The sequence below is a fragment of the Myotis davidii genome, unplaced genomic scaffold, assembly GCF_000327345.1.
Source record: "Myotis davidii unplaced genomic scaffold, ASM32734v1 scaffold370, whole genome shotgun sequence".
Lineage (NCBI taxonomy): Eukaryota > Metazoa > Chordata > Mammalia > Chiroptera > Vespertilionidae > Myotis > Myotis davidii.
In genome coordinates this window covers 1,590,291-1,603,305 of record NW_006288615.1, presented here as the reverse complement: position 1 = coordinate 1,603,305, position 13,015 = coordinate 1,590,291, and the positions used below count along the sequence as shown (strand labels likewise).

Here is a 13,015-nt window from a genome sequence, read left to right as displayed (position 1 = left end):
TTCTGCTGGGGAAGGGGTTAAGAGGTTTTATTCCCTCCCTAACTTCAGGGGAAAATCCCTACCTGGGGAAACAACCTTTCTCAGAGAGGTGACCTTGGTTAAAACACATAGCGCCAAGAAGGTGAGCAAACATAGTAAGAACAGTATGCCATATATGCCAGGTCCCTTGAAATATATGCTGTGCAGATGTTTCTTCCCTGCAGCGACTGTGTCAAGCAGCAAGGATGGACCGGCTCCTGGCAGAAGTGTGGCAATTGAGAACTGGACAACTATCTAAGAGATAGAATCATTTAAAAGATAAAAACAATAATAACAAGAATGAGGTATGAGAGACAGGAAAAATCAAGATGAGCCCCAAGACAGATCCATGACATTGCTCTTCCACAAGCATCCTGGTTTCCTGGAGCCCATGTCTCCCTGACAAACTGCTAACCAGAACCAATAGTGCATGGATCAGCAAACTTTCCCTGCAAAGCATGGGTGGGGGAACCTTTATCTATCAAGGGCCATTTGGATATTTATAGCATCACTCACTTAATATAATTCACTTAATACAAGTTTATGTTGCTATAAAAAAAGCTCCTAGATTTATTGAATTTTGAGTCCTGCGGTTGCCTTGGCAAGGCCAGACCAAATGATTTTGCAGGCCTTATACCATCCGAGGGCTGGATGTTCCCCACCCCTGCTATAAAGAGTCGGAAAGTATGTATTTTTGATTTTGAAGGTCATGTGGCCTTTAAAAAGGTGAAAACAATTCTTAGGAGTGATTAGGAGCATACAGAAAGAGGCTCTGCAATTCAGAGTCTGCTTCTCTGTCCTCCCCATTCACGTCATTACACACCTGGGACATTCCCGCAGTTGGAGTTGTTCCCAGTGTATTTGGGATCATTTTTTATACCATCATCCTTCATTGCCACAAAATGATTTTTCAGCAATAATCATTTGTAATGGTGGACTTGCTGTAATAATTATGATTTTATTTGTTCTTCTGTTATAAATTAACTAGAGGCTCGGTGCATGAAAATTTGTGCACTGGGTGAGGGGGGGGTTCCTTAGCCCGGGGAGTGGGCCTAAGTCGCAGTCTGGCTTCCCTCTGCCAGGGGCGATCGGCTTATCAGGGGAATGCACCATCACCCCCTCGCTGCTGCTGCCTCTGGCCTCCCTCTGCGGGAGGCGACCCGGTGATCAGGGGACGGCGATGCCCCATATCGCCTCTGCTGCTGCCACTGCTGGCTGTGAGGCTGCCTGAGCCTTGGCCAGGCCCTTGTTGCCTGAGCCAGGGGCCCTCGAAGCTGCAGTCACCATCAACGGCTTGCTGGAGCCCCGGGCCAGCCCACCATCGGCAGCTTGCCTGAGCCTCGGGCCAGCCCTGGGCAGCGGCTTGCCTGAGTCTGGAGCTGGCCCTGGGCAGTGGCAGCTGCCATCCGCTCCACCAGGGATGCAGTGTCAAGTCCCTGCCCGCCCATGCACCTCACAGCTCACGCAGTCCCGCCCACCCACGTGCACCTGCTGCACATGCAGCCCCCTGGTGATTGCTAGTTGCGGCGTGAGGGCATCACGGCATGAGGGCATGATGATCACCATAGGCTTTTATTAGTATAGATTGTGAAAAAAGAATAGATTTCACTTTCAAGACATAATTCAAATTGAGCAAACCATTTCATGTATTGACTCCAAATTTTAATTTCCAAACCAAAGTTTTTCACCTCTCACTCTTGAACTCTGTTTTGCTATTTTAAATTTTCAACAAAAATAAAATCTCCAGGTGGGCATATACTAGTAGAGCGGCAGAATGGTGAAGTAACTCGAGTTCTGGTCTTCATCTCCACAGTAACTGCTGTTACAGTTCACTCAAATGTCCTGCAGTGACATGTGGCAATGCAGGGACCGCAGACCCGGATTGAGCCGAGGTGAGCTCCAACAACTCTGCACTCTTAGGAATTTACTCTCAAAACAAGTGTGTGTTACTAGCCACACCTGTGCCAGGGTTCAACTGCTTAACCAGCGGTTCCATGAAATAATTTCCATGTAGAATACAATGTTTAAGAAGGGATGAGTAATAAAGCATCCTAATTTGAAGCTTACAGATGTATAATATTGAAACATAACTGTTTGGAACTTTGACCAGCAAAAGACTTTTTGGAGAGGAGTATTTTATTAGCGACATTGTCTAGAATTGCTGGCACATATATTTTTTTTAATATATTTTTATTTATTTCAGAGAGGGAGAGAGAGAGATAGAAACATCAATGATGACAGGGAATCATTGATCGGCTGCCTCCCATACACCCCCTACTGGGGATTGAGCCCACCACCTGGGCATGTGCCCTTAACCGGAATCCAACCTGGGACCCTTCAGTCTGACGCTCTATCCACTGAGCCAAACCAGCTAGGGCACTGCTGGCACATATTGATCATAAAAAAGCAGAGCAACTTTGAGCCAATTGTTGTTTTAAAGCTCTCTATGGATGATGCTCTGCCTCCTTGCTTTTGGGGCAGAGTGCTCCTGCTGTTCTGTGCTTGGTCCTCCACTACCTGTGGCCTTGCAATGGTGGCCTGCAAGACTCAGCTCCATTTGGAACTGCCCAACAATCATTTCCATATGTAGTAGGCAACAGTCTCTTCCATTATCCTGAACATCGAGGCCTTTTCATAACCACCATCCTCCTCAATCTCAGCCAACGAACTAAACATCCTTCTTCAAAAAATTTAGAACAGTAGGTGTAACTCTCACCTCTTTACTCACAATCTTATCTCTGTCCACCTCTACTTGCTACAGTCTCAGAGGAGGATAGGTTTCTCCCCCGATCAAGATCAACTCTCTGATCCCACCACCTCCAAGATTAGTCATCCTCTCCTTCTTTTGCTCCTTATCCTCCATTCTTATGCACCCCCTTAATTCTCATCCTAAAAAAATAAAACAAAACCAGAGTCCTCCCCGACTTAGCCTCACCCCCTCCCAGCTCCATCCAGCCTCCTTCCTCTTGTTCGAACATCTTGAGAGATGTATCGAGGCAAAGCACAAATCACCAACATTAGAAAGCTGTATCTCCCATTGTAAGATAGTTAATTGGCTTCTACTTTGTAAATCTCTCCTGAGTTGGGTACACACAAGTCAGTCCCCCTGAGGTTAATCCATTCCGGCTCTATTGAGCACTTAGATTCACAAAATGAGAACCAGAACGTATGCCAGGGCCCCACCAAGGTGAAGCTACTCTTCAGTGGTTTCATCCATCTCAATAGGGGACTTAGGAATGAGCTTTAGAATCAGAAATAGCTGGGTTCAAACCTTCATTTCCTGTCTGATCACACTGCTTATTACCTATGAGACTTTGGGAAAGTTGCCTCCTTTCTCGATTTTCATATATTTAAAATAGGGATTATAATACTTACATATAGAGTGACTTCAAAGGTTAAACAACTTTCATAAAAGCACTTGGTCCTGAGAAAAAGTGAAAAGTGTTCCCAAATCTGCATGATGACAAAGATTCATCTGAAGGTCTGATAGGATGATGGGGCCACTTTGGTTATGATGAAGAAGTAGAGCTGTCCAAAGAAGATGAAGATTTTGTTTTTGTTGTTTTGACATTCAATAAAATGATTTGTCATATGTATTTCAGAAAATCTTGGAAAATGTATACAAGTCATGAAGATATTGGGTACGATTTTGAAGATGTCCCCAAAGACAAGAAGACACTTAAATCCCACCCAAACATTGATGGCGGATGGGCTTGGATGATGGTCCTTTCCTCTTTCTTCGTGCACATCCTCATCATGGGTTCCCAGATGGCCCTGGGGGTCCTCAATGTGGAATGGCTTGAAGAATTCCATCAGAGCCGCGGCCTGACCGCATGGGTCAGCTCCCTCAGCATGGGCATCACCTTGATTGTGGGTATGTTCGCCTGTCACCTGTTGTAAAACTGAATAGTTATAAAATGACAATTCCCCACCATAAATAATGTTTTATATTGTTGAAACAGTAATGTTAGTGATGTTACTATTTATTGTAGCAAAATGTACATAATATAAAGTTTACCATTTTAACCATTTTTAGGTAAACAGTTTAATGCTGTTGAGTACATTCAGCACCACCCTCCATCTCCAGAACTTTTTTCATCTTCCCAAACTGAAACTCTATATCCATTGAACAGTAACTCTCTATTCCTCCTCCCCCAGCCCCTGGCCAACCCCATTCTATTTTCAGTTTTTATGAATTTGATTACTCTAAGTACCTTATGTAAGTGGAGTCATACAATATTTGTCCTTTTGTATGATATTGTTATTTGAATATTATAAACACTTGGAATATTATAAAAACTCTCTTTTGCCCAAAGCTCTGTTTTCTTAACTGTTGTAACACAATTATATATCATTACAAATATGTTCATTTAACACTTATTAATATTTATAAAAGATAAAAATTTTAGAGAAAACACTATAAAAGTCAACTACAATCTTATTTCGGAGTTCTAATTAATTTGAAATTGATCATATGCTATTGGAAAATCTATTAAACTATTTTTAAGAAAGTTACTGATATAGCAAGTAGGGAGCAATAGTAATATATTCTTGCATTTTCTAGTTAAGCCTACCCATACAGCAATCTATGAAACCAATTCTTATCCAATAGGAAATACTAAACCAGAAAGTTATTATAAATGTAATCTGTTATTATAGCTAATGTGTTTCATTTTTGGAACTAAACAACTTTCACTGTCAACTAATATTCAAGAAGTACTGATTATATACCAGATGTTTTCCTTTATATTATCTCATTTAATTCTAACAATCTACACTATACCCTAATGTTCACTTGCTACACTTGAAAGAAGCAACCATCATTTTATGTCAGTTTTTTTAATTTAAATATTTGTGATATATTTTATACCAGAAACATAAATGGCCTCAAATCTTTTTCTGGTTTTGTGAGAATATGTGTATGACAAGCATATGTGTGTTTGATGGGAGACTGTGACTTTTCAGTGGTTTCTACATTAGCAAGTAATCATTTGAATTCTACTTAGAGATTTGTTGATCTTGGCTGGCTCTCAATTAATGCTATTTTGGGCAATACACATGATATTAATACAGTAATAATACTAATGAGAGAATACAAGGACAAACTGTTATTTCCCAAGATATGGGTGGGATGTATGTGTGTTTATCAAAGAGAATTGATACTGACCTAGTTTTAAAATTAAATAAGGGCATCATTATGTATATGAGAGGAATGTTAAGAAATCATGTTTGCCTATAACATTGATGACCTGACTTCTTCAATCCTGCATTGGGCTAAAACTAGGACTATTTGTCATACAAAAAATTTAAGTTTTACTGTGATGTAGGGAATGTGCTGGTTTTGTGTTGGATGTAGTAAATATACCTTCTCAATAAGTCAGTAAAAGAAAATTATTCTTCTAGAATACTTAAAATCCTGGGTGGTTTTGTTTGTTTGTTTTTTACCTTTTTAAAAATAAAATTTTAAGAGATTGAACAAAGTACTTATAGTTTCCATCCAGGAAGTGTGTGTTTACAACAAAATAAGAAGACTCAGCAAAAAGCCAGGGCATATAATATCACAGCATTTTCCAAAATCCCCGATAAGGCTATCTTAAGCAATGGAAACTAGCCCTGAAATGACTGAATATAGTTTTGAAGTTGATCCTCAAAATGACAACACTTAACTTGTAATGATGGTGAAATGTGATTGTTATCTTCAGTTTAATTGGGAGATAACTATATTCAGAATTCTGTTTGAGAGCCCAGAATCCCTGAAGTCCAGGCAGTGGAACTTTAGATTGTAAACTAACCTTTCTACAAAAAAGGTACCCAAAAAACATCTTTTGCTGTGGGGCTCAGAAATCATAACACAGCCAGGCTCATAGTTATATCAACAAAAGGTCTTTTATTCTGTCATAACCTTAAATGGCTGTTCATTGTCTAGAGCTGCCTGGTACAGGGGAGCTGCAGGTGCATTGAGTATTTTTTCAAGCCAGAAGCCATCAAGAACAGCCCCCTTTATTTAGCACTTACTACATGCCACACCAATATTATGTACATGATCTCATTTGATCCAGCAGCAATACTGGAGGCCAGCCCATCAACCCCACCTGACAGGAAGAACATGCAATGCTCAGAGACATTAAGTAACTTACCTAAGGTTGTAAGTGTGGGACCAGCTTTAAACCTGGTCCACTGGACTCCAAAATGGTGTCCACTATACCACACTGCCTGCCACAATGTCGAATGAGAACTGAAAATATATCTGAAGTAGATAAATACAAATTGTTTTTATTTTCTAATCACTATAAGCACAATTGGGTTATCTCTTTTAAATTAAAAAAAAATGTGAATTATGTTACAAACTTGAAAGCCATCTCTCTGTTGGGCAGTGAGTTGCACATGGGAAATTCAATAATTTCATTCTTGTTTTTCATTCTTTGCTAGCATGGATTTTGCCAGTTTCTGCAGAAGATTCCATTTTTTAACAATTTTTAACACCTTATTTAGATTTCCAGCAGACTTAGTGATGGCTCTCAGAATAATTCCTGGTGGAAGCCAAGTCATTAGGGGAGTCTGTGGGCTGCACAAGGTCACTGACTTGCTGAGCAGATGTAGAGCAGTGGGTGTCAGTCCTGGCTGCACATCAGAGCCCTCTGAGCACTTTTAATAACCATATGCTAGGGCTGCACCTGGACCATTACATCAGGATCATGGGATGAGACCGGAGCGTCAGGGTTTGCGGGGAGGGAGGTGTTTTCTTTTTTTAAAGCTCCTAAGTGACTCCATTGTTCAGCTAAGGCAGAGAGCCACTGATTTAGAGGCTCCTAATGCCTATTGTCATGAGGGGTGGTTAGTCCAAGAGACCAGGAGTTCATATCTAACCTCATCTATGATTGTATGCCAAAGCTCACTTCAGATTGTTTCTGCCCTCACCTGAACTGTTTTTAACCTACAAGATGCTGGGATGGGCAAGAAATCATGACTTCCTCAGGGTGTTCCCTGCAGCAACATAACACTTTATTGTGTGGGAAATGGGCTGAGATTCCGATTTACTTCTGGAGAAGGGAGAGTCTGATGATGAATAATCTCATTTCAAAACACTGAATTCCTCTACAAAAGTGGGGATCATAGCCAAAGGACTGTGTCTCAATCTTCTCCCCCTCTCCTTAGGCTGTGTGGGGAGTTCTTCTCATCTTGTTGAAATAGCAGTTCAAGCTTGGAGATGCCGCTGGCCATCAATAAGCAATGGTTAGAAAACAGAACAGTCAGAACGCTTGGGCCTGGCATATCTATAGTTTGTAACTATGGAGGAGTCACTCATGGCACTTCTGGGTCTGACTTTGCCCGTCTGCAAATCATAAATGAATGGGGCGAGAGTTGATGAACCAAAAGCCAGACACCGTTATTAATATTCATATTGCTTTTTGATATGTAATATTCTTGTAGACAAGAATATCTGCACTTGGGAATTTCTCCCCTTTTTCTTCAAATGCTTTCTTCACGCAAGTTTCATAAGCAGGCAGAAATACTTGCTTCTGGGCCTTCCTGTAATGTAGAAAACATGTTCATGCTACTGCACTGTGATCTGTTGGCCTTTCAGATCCTAAAAGGCCTATTAACAGCAAATCCATAAGTCATGCATTTTTATCTTTTTAGCCGTTCATTTGGATTCAAGTAGTGAAATGACCACGGGTTTAGAAAAATAAAAATTTGTAAAAAAAATCAAAGAAATATCTTAAACTTTGAATTTCAGTTGTTCCCAATAATTCCCCCAGATGTTTATCGATATGCTTAGTTTACACATTTGTATAATGTCCTTATTGTATAATCCCTATAAAAGTATTTTTATCTAGAATATATTTACTATATTAAATCTATTCTGAGAGATTTATCTACTGAATTATTTTCTGTAATATGATAGGCTTAAGTGAATAAGTCTTTACCTTCATAATTTTTAGAATTAGGCCCTCTCAAAACCATTAGATCAAAATAACAACAACAAAAACTCTTAGCTGACTGTGTACCCAAATATGCACATGAATATAGTTAGAACTCCACAGGGCGTTTTTCAGTTTGGGCTAAAAGGGGAAGCTCCTTAGAGTTCAACAACTTTTTAACCTGCACAGTCCCACCTGAGTACAGTTATGAAACTATGTAAGATAATAACGATAAAAAATAAGATGATGTTTAAAACGTGCCATCTTACTGAATGTTGAGTATGGCTTCATACTGTACTGTATTGCTAAAATCTGGATTGCTATATGGACAAGGAATCATTGATTACAAGACAAGCATTAGGCTTCAGTGACATCCGAAATTACCACAAAATCAGGAAGAAAACAAAGAGGGTTGACAAAAACTAGAGCATCATAGTAAAGTAAGCAATCAGAATGTGAGCACTGGGGCATCTTGCATAACGAGTGTTTTCCTGAATCTCCACATGGTGTGATAAATGCCTAGCCTGATGAGTCCAGTCCGAGGAGTCCTTTCCAGCTTGGCTTGCATCTGGTGTCCTCGTGACAACAGGCTATAGTTTCTTTGCCTGAAGCCTGGGAGTCCTGAGAACCCCCTTCCTGTGCTCTTGTTAGGTCTGGAGTCAGAAACTGAAATGTGCACAGAAGCCAAACAGTTCATGTAAATGAGAGCAGGAGGCCAGATATAAAACTAAGGGGGAGGTGGAGACTGCGGCAAACTAGAGAGGGTGTGATGCAGCTAAAGGGACCAGCTACTGCACAGCTCCAGCTGATTTGAGCTGTGTGGGAAGATAATGTGCGGCCACTGAACTTTTTTTTTTAATTCTCTTCATTTTAAATGTGACCAATTATTCAACACATTTTTAAAACATATTTGGGTACACAGTCAGCTAAGGGTTTCTTGTTGTTTGGGATAAACAAAATGCAATGACAGGCTGGATAGAGCCCCCACATCAGTTTAGGACTTCTGCTGTGTGAAGAGAATGAGCCAATGTATCTATTTCAGGTCTACCTTCCTTGAACTCCCAGAACCATGTGCTCACAGTGAAATTATTAAAACTCATCTTTGCATGCGAGAAGCCTTTTTTCGTAGAAAGCCATGGGGTTTGACCCTTTGAAGTCCCCGAGGTGCATTACCTCACCCCTACTCAGAATGTCATATACCTAGATTCCCCTTTCTGTCTGAACCTCTCATGTCAGGTGGGGTCTCTGACTCTCTCGTATATGCGGGATTTCCATACATATGTGTGCATTAAATTTGGTTATTTTCTTTTGCTAAAAAAAAAAGAATAAATACATACATAAAGCAGTGGCGGTGTTTTATTTAACAGACCTAGAAAAGTTTTATTCTTTGCCTTTATATGAGGGTTTACTAAGCAAGCAGGGAAATAAAATGCTTTTAGACAATTCCCTTGTCCATGTTCTGCGGCAGGACCTTTCATCGGCTTGTTCATTAACACCTGTGGCTGCCGTGGGACAGCGATCATCGGAGGACTCGTGAACTCGCTGGGCTGGGTCCTGAGTGCCTATGCTGCCAACGTTCATTATCTCTTTATTACCTTTGGAGTGACAGCTGGTAAGCATATCGATTTTATTTTAATTTGATATTAAATGTTTTGATTGGGCATTTTGGCAATGAATTTTATTGTGCAGTAAAGAGACCCATTAAAGTATTTTGTCTTTCTGTCTCCTCCATTGCCCCCTCCTCCCCCATTTTATCCTCCAGGAAATACTTTTTAATATATTAAGTATGCCTTAAGTATGCCAGAACAACCTAACAACTGTACTTGGTCTAATAGAATTTTTTTTATAGAGAGAGGAAAGGAGGGAGGGATTGAAAAAGGGAGGGAGGAAAGGAGGAAGGGAGGAAGAAAGAAACACCCCAACTGGACCCAGGAGATGAACCCACAACCCTTTGGTGTCACAGGCAGACACTCTACCCATTGAGCAACACCAGTCAGGGAACTCACTAATAGAATTTAATTAAATTTTCCATACCTGGTTCTAAGCGCTATGCTTTCTCTTATAAGTACAGGAAAGGGATCAACCAAAGGACTTGTATGCATTCATATAAGCATAAGCAATGGACGTGGACAACTGGGGGTGAGGGTGAGGGCAGGATTGGGGGGGATGAGGGGACATTGGGGGGATAAGGACACATTTGTAATATCTTAATCAATAAAGGGGAAAAAATAAAAACAAAAACAATGACTGAAGTAAACCAACAACAAAAAAAGTACAGGAAAGGGGGGTGTAAAAATACGGATGTAGGTGAAATATTCAGGAAATTAATAACTGCAGAATTAAGCGTGAATCACAGAATAATCATTTTGGCTTTCAGCCCTGTTCAAATTAATGACATAGCAGCAAAACCCATCTACATGTAGAGACCTAAGAAGCAAATCTAGAGCACAGTTAGAGTGGTAGTCCCCAGTGGAGAGGTGAAAATTGGCTGCCGAGCAGCACGGTTTGCATATTCGTTCAGACAAATATCTTCCCAGCCATAATTTCCTTTATCAACAGGTAGCAGAATTCACACAGATAAGAAGTAGTTTCTTTCTGGTACAGTTATTCTTAAATGAACCAGATCCAGCTGACTTTCTTTTTGACTACAGATTTTTTTTTAGAAACTTTTCCTCATAACAGTCCAATGAATAGAGCTCGAGCAGGATTTTTGTATTATAGGTAAGGAGATAAACATTCTTTCTGCTGAGACTGAGACACACTGGGGTCTCTGAGCAGACATGTGGGCCCTCCTGTGAAATTGACCTGGTGGTGTTTGGTTATATGGACTATGACTTGATTCTAATAACCAGGACTTGAGACTTATTCTCATCATTTAGAGATTTCTGTTACATTCTTTGTTTAAATGGAATTTTATTTCTTGCAGTTAATTGCTTATTGATCCTCAAATATCTATTTATTTATTTATTTATTCATTCATTCATCCATTTATTTACTCAATGAATGTTTATAGATCCAAAGAAGTAGGAAGAAAATTAGAAGACTTTGAAAGAAAAGTATTTCTTGAGACACTTTATTGCTCCCATTTTTTATACAGGAAAAAACCAAAGAAACAGTCTCTGAAAATACATTCACCCACCTCCCCCTCGACAAAATATATATATATATCTGTAGTTAAGTGAAAAAATTAACTAACTCAGTTAGATTAAAATGAGCCAAATGCTGTTGGGCTGTCATTAGTGGGGCATGTTGAAGCTGCTTGGCAATCTAGCCCCTTTATAAGAAAAAAGTTAGATGTAAAAATATACGGCAAAAAGCAGGTGATTGATATATATTTATCTCGCTGTACAGTTTGTGTTTGAAAGAAACTTTGTTGGTATCCTTCATTCCTAAAAGCATTTCAGACAGATTGTTTTGTATCTTTTTTTTAAAAAAGTGTTTTTATTGTTTTTAGAGAGAGAGGAAGGGAGAGGGAGAGAGAGATAGAAACATGGGTGAGGGAGGAACATCGATGGACTGCCTCTTGCATGCCCCTACTTGGGATTGAGCCAATAACCACTGAGACTGGCTGCGTTTTTATTTTTAACACCTAGGCAATTAAAATTGCGTGGGAGTGTTCTCTTATTAAGCAGAAAATTAATGTCTGTTTGAGCAATTTTACTTAGCCAAGAGAGTCTGGACAAATTTCTTCAATTTTGCTAGAGCTCCCTTGTCTTACACCTGGCTCTGAAGGCACCTTTTCTCCCACCACACAGACCTGGAACCACAGGACGTTCTCTCCCTTCTAAGCCTCTTTCCTCCACCCACCTCTTGGGCTATAAGTCCATCCTCTAAACCTGAGTGCGGTGAATAATTGTTCCAGCGTCCTTCACAGGGCAGGACATTTGCAGAGCTTTGACTGATGCATGGCTTGAGCCAGAATAACCATCCCAAGTCCTGTCCTATAAGCTCATGTAATAATTGTGCTAATTATGGAAGAAGCTTAAAATACAAATCAACAAATAGCAATGTGTAGGTCTCACTAGGTCCTGACTTAACCAATTAAGTTTTTAAAAAATATACTCATTTAGACAAATAAGTATGGAAACCTTCTGGATATTTCATGATATTAAAGAATTGCTCATTTTTCAGATAGATAATGATAAGATTACATTGTTGAATCATAATAAATATTTAGAGACATACTAAAAATCTTTGCACATGAAAATGACATATTCAGGATTTGCTTTCAAAACATTATGGAGGAGGACAATAATTCTGTGCCACAATATTTAATATCAAATAATTTCTTGGTTCTTTAACAAATCATTTTTTTCCATAGTGACCACTGATACACTTATTTTGCAGCTGAGATTTTTGTACCTTAACTGTGGAAGTATAAAATTAATCTCCGATGAAAAAGGTAGCTATTATTTTTAAATGTGACTATTTATCTTCCCATAGAACTTTATTTCATTTTTTTTTTTTGTTATAACAATGCCAGGCATTGTTCTAGACATACAGAGCACTCTTGAGAGAGGGCTCTAGGCCCATCAGTGAACCAAACACATCCCTGCCCTCATGGAGCTTGTAGTCTAGCAAAAGGGGAGAAGAGATCAGGTTATAAGCAATGCACACAAATAATCAAAATCCTTCTGCAGCTACCTACTGGCCGCTAGGGGATGAGCAGTGTAGGGTGAGAGACAACGTGGGCAGGAGAAAGGCTCTGATGTTGGGTCTGAATTCCAACTGGATTCTTCGATTACCAGCTAAAGGGTCTTGGGAAAGTAACTTAATCTCTATGACAGCGATGGTGAACCTTTTGAGCTCGGCGTATCAGCATTTTGAAAAACCCTAACTTAACTTTGGTGCTGTGTCACATACAGAAATTTTTTGATATTTGCAACCATAGTAAAACAAAGACTTATATTTTTCATATTTATTTTACCGTATTTGCCGGCGTATAAGACGATTTTTTGGCCCTGAAAAATATGCCTCCAAGTGGGGGGTCGTCTTATACGCCAGGTACACTTCAGATAGACTGCCCATAGTGCTTGCCCCGTGCCATAGTGGCCTCCCGATGCCAGCCCCCTTCA

General features: G+C 39.9%; 1 protein-coding gene across 2 annotated transcripts in view; it reads left to right on the top strand.

Annotated features, from left to right (window-relative positions):
• The first annotated feature begins 1,830 nt into the window (after window positions 1–1,830).
• The window catches only part of SLC16A14 (solute carrier family 16 member 14), a 24,115-nt gene continuing 12,930 nt past the window's right edge, over window positions 1,831–13,015 (top strand). Inside the window, exons 1-4 of one of the 2 annotated variants that reach the window (XM_015561851.1) lie at window positions 1,831–1,910; window positions 3,621–3,892; window positions 6,081–6,146; window positions 9,409–9,552. In XM_015561851.1, the coding sequence (XP_015417337.1) occupies window positions 1,879–1,910; window positions 3,621–3,892; window positions 6,081–6,146; window positions 9,409–9,552 (514 nt within the window). In that variant the 5' untranslated portion in view covers window positions 1,831–1,878. The remainder of the gene's footprint in view (window positions 1,911–3,620; window positions 3,893–6,080; window positions 6,147–9,408; window positions 9,553–13,015) is intronic. The other variant, XM_006760406.2, reaches the window with a different exon arrangement.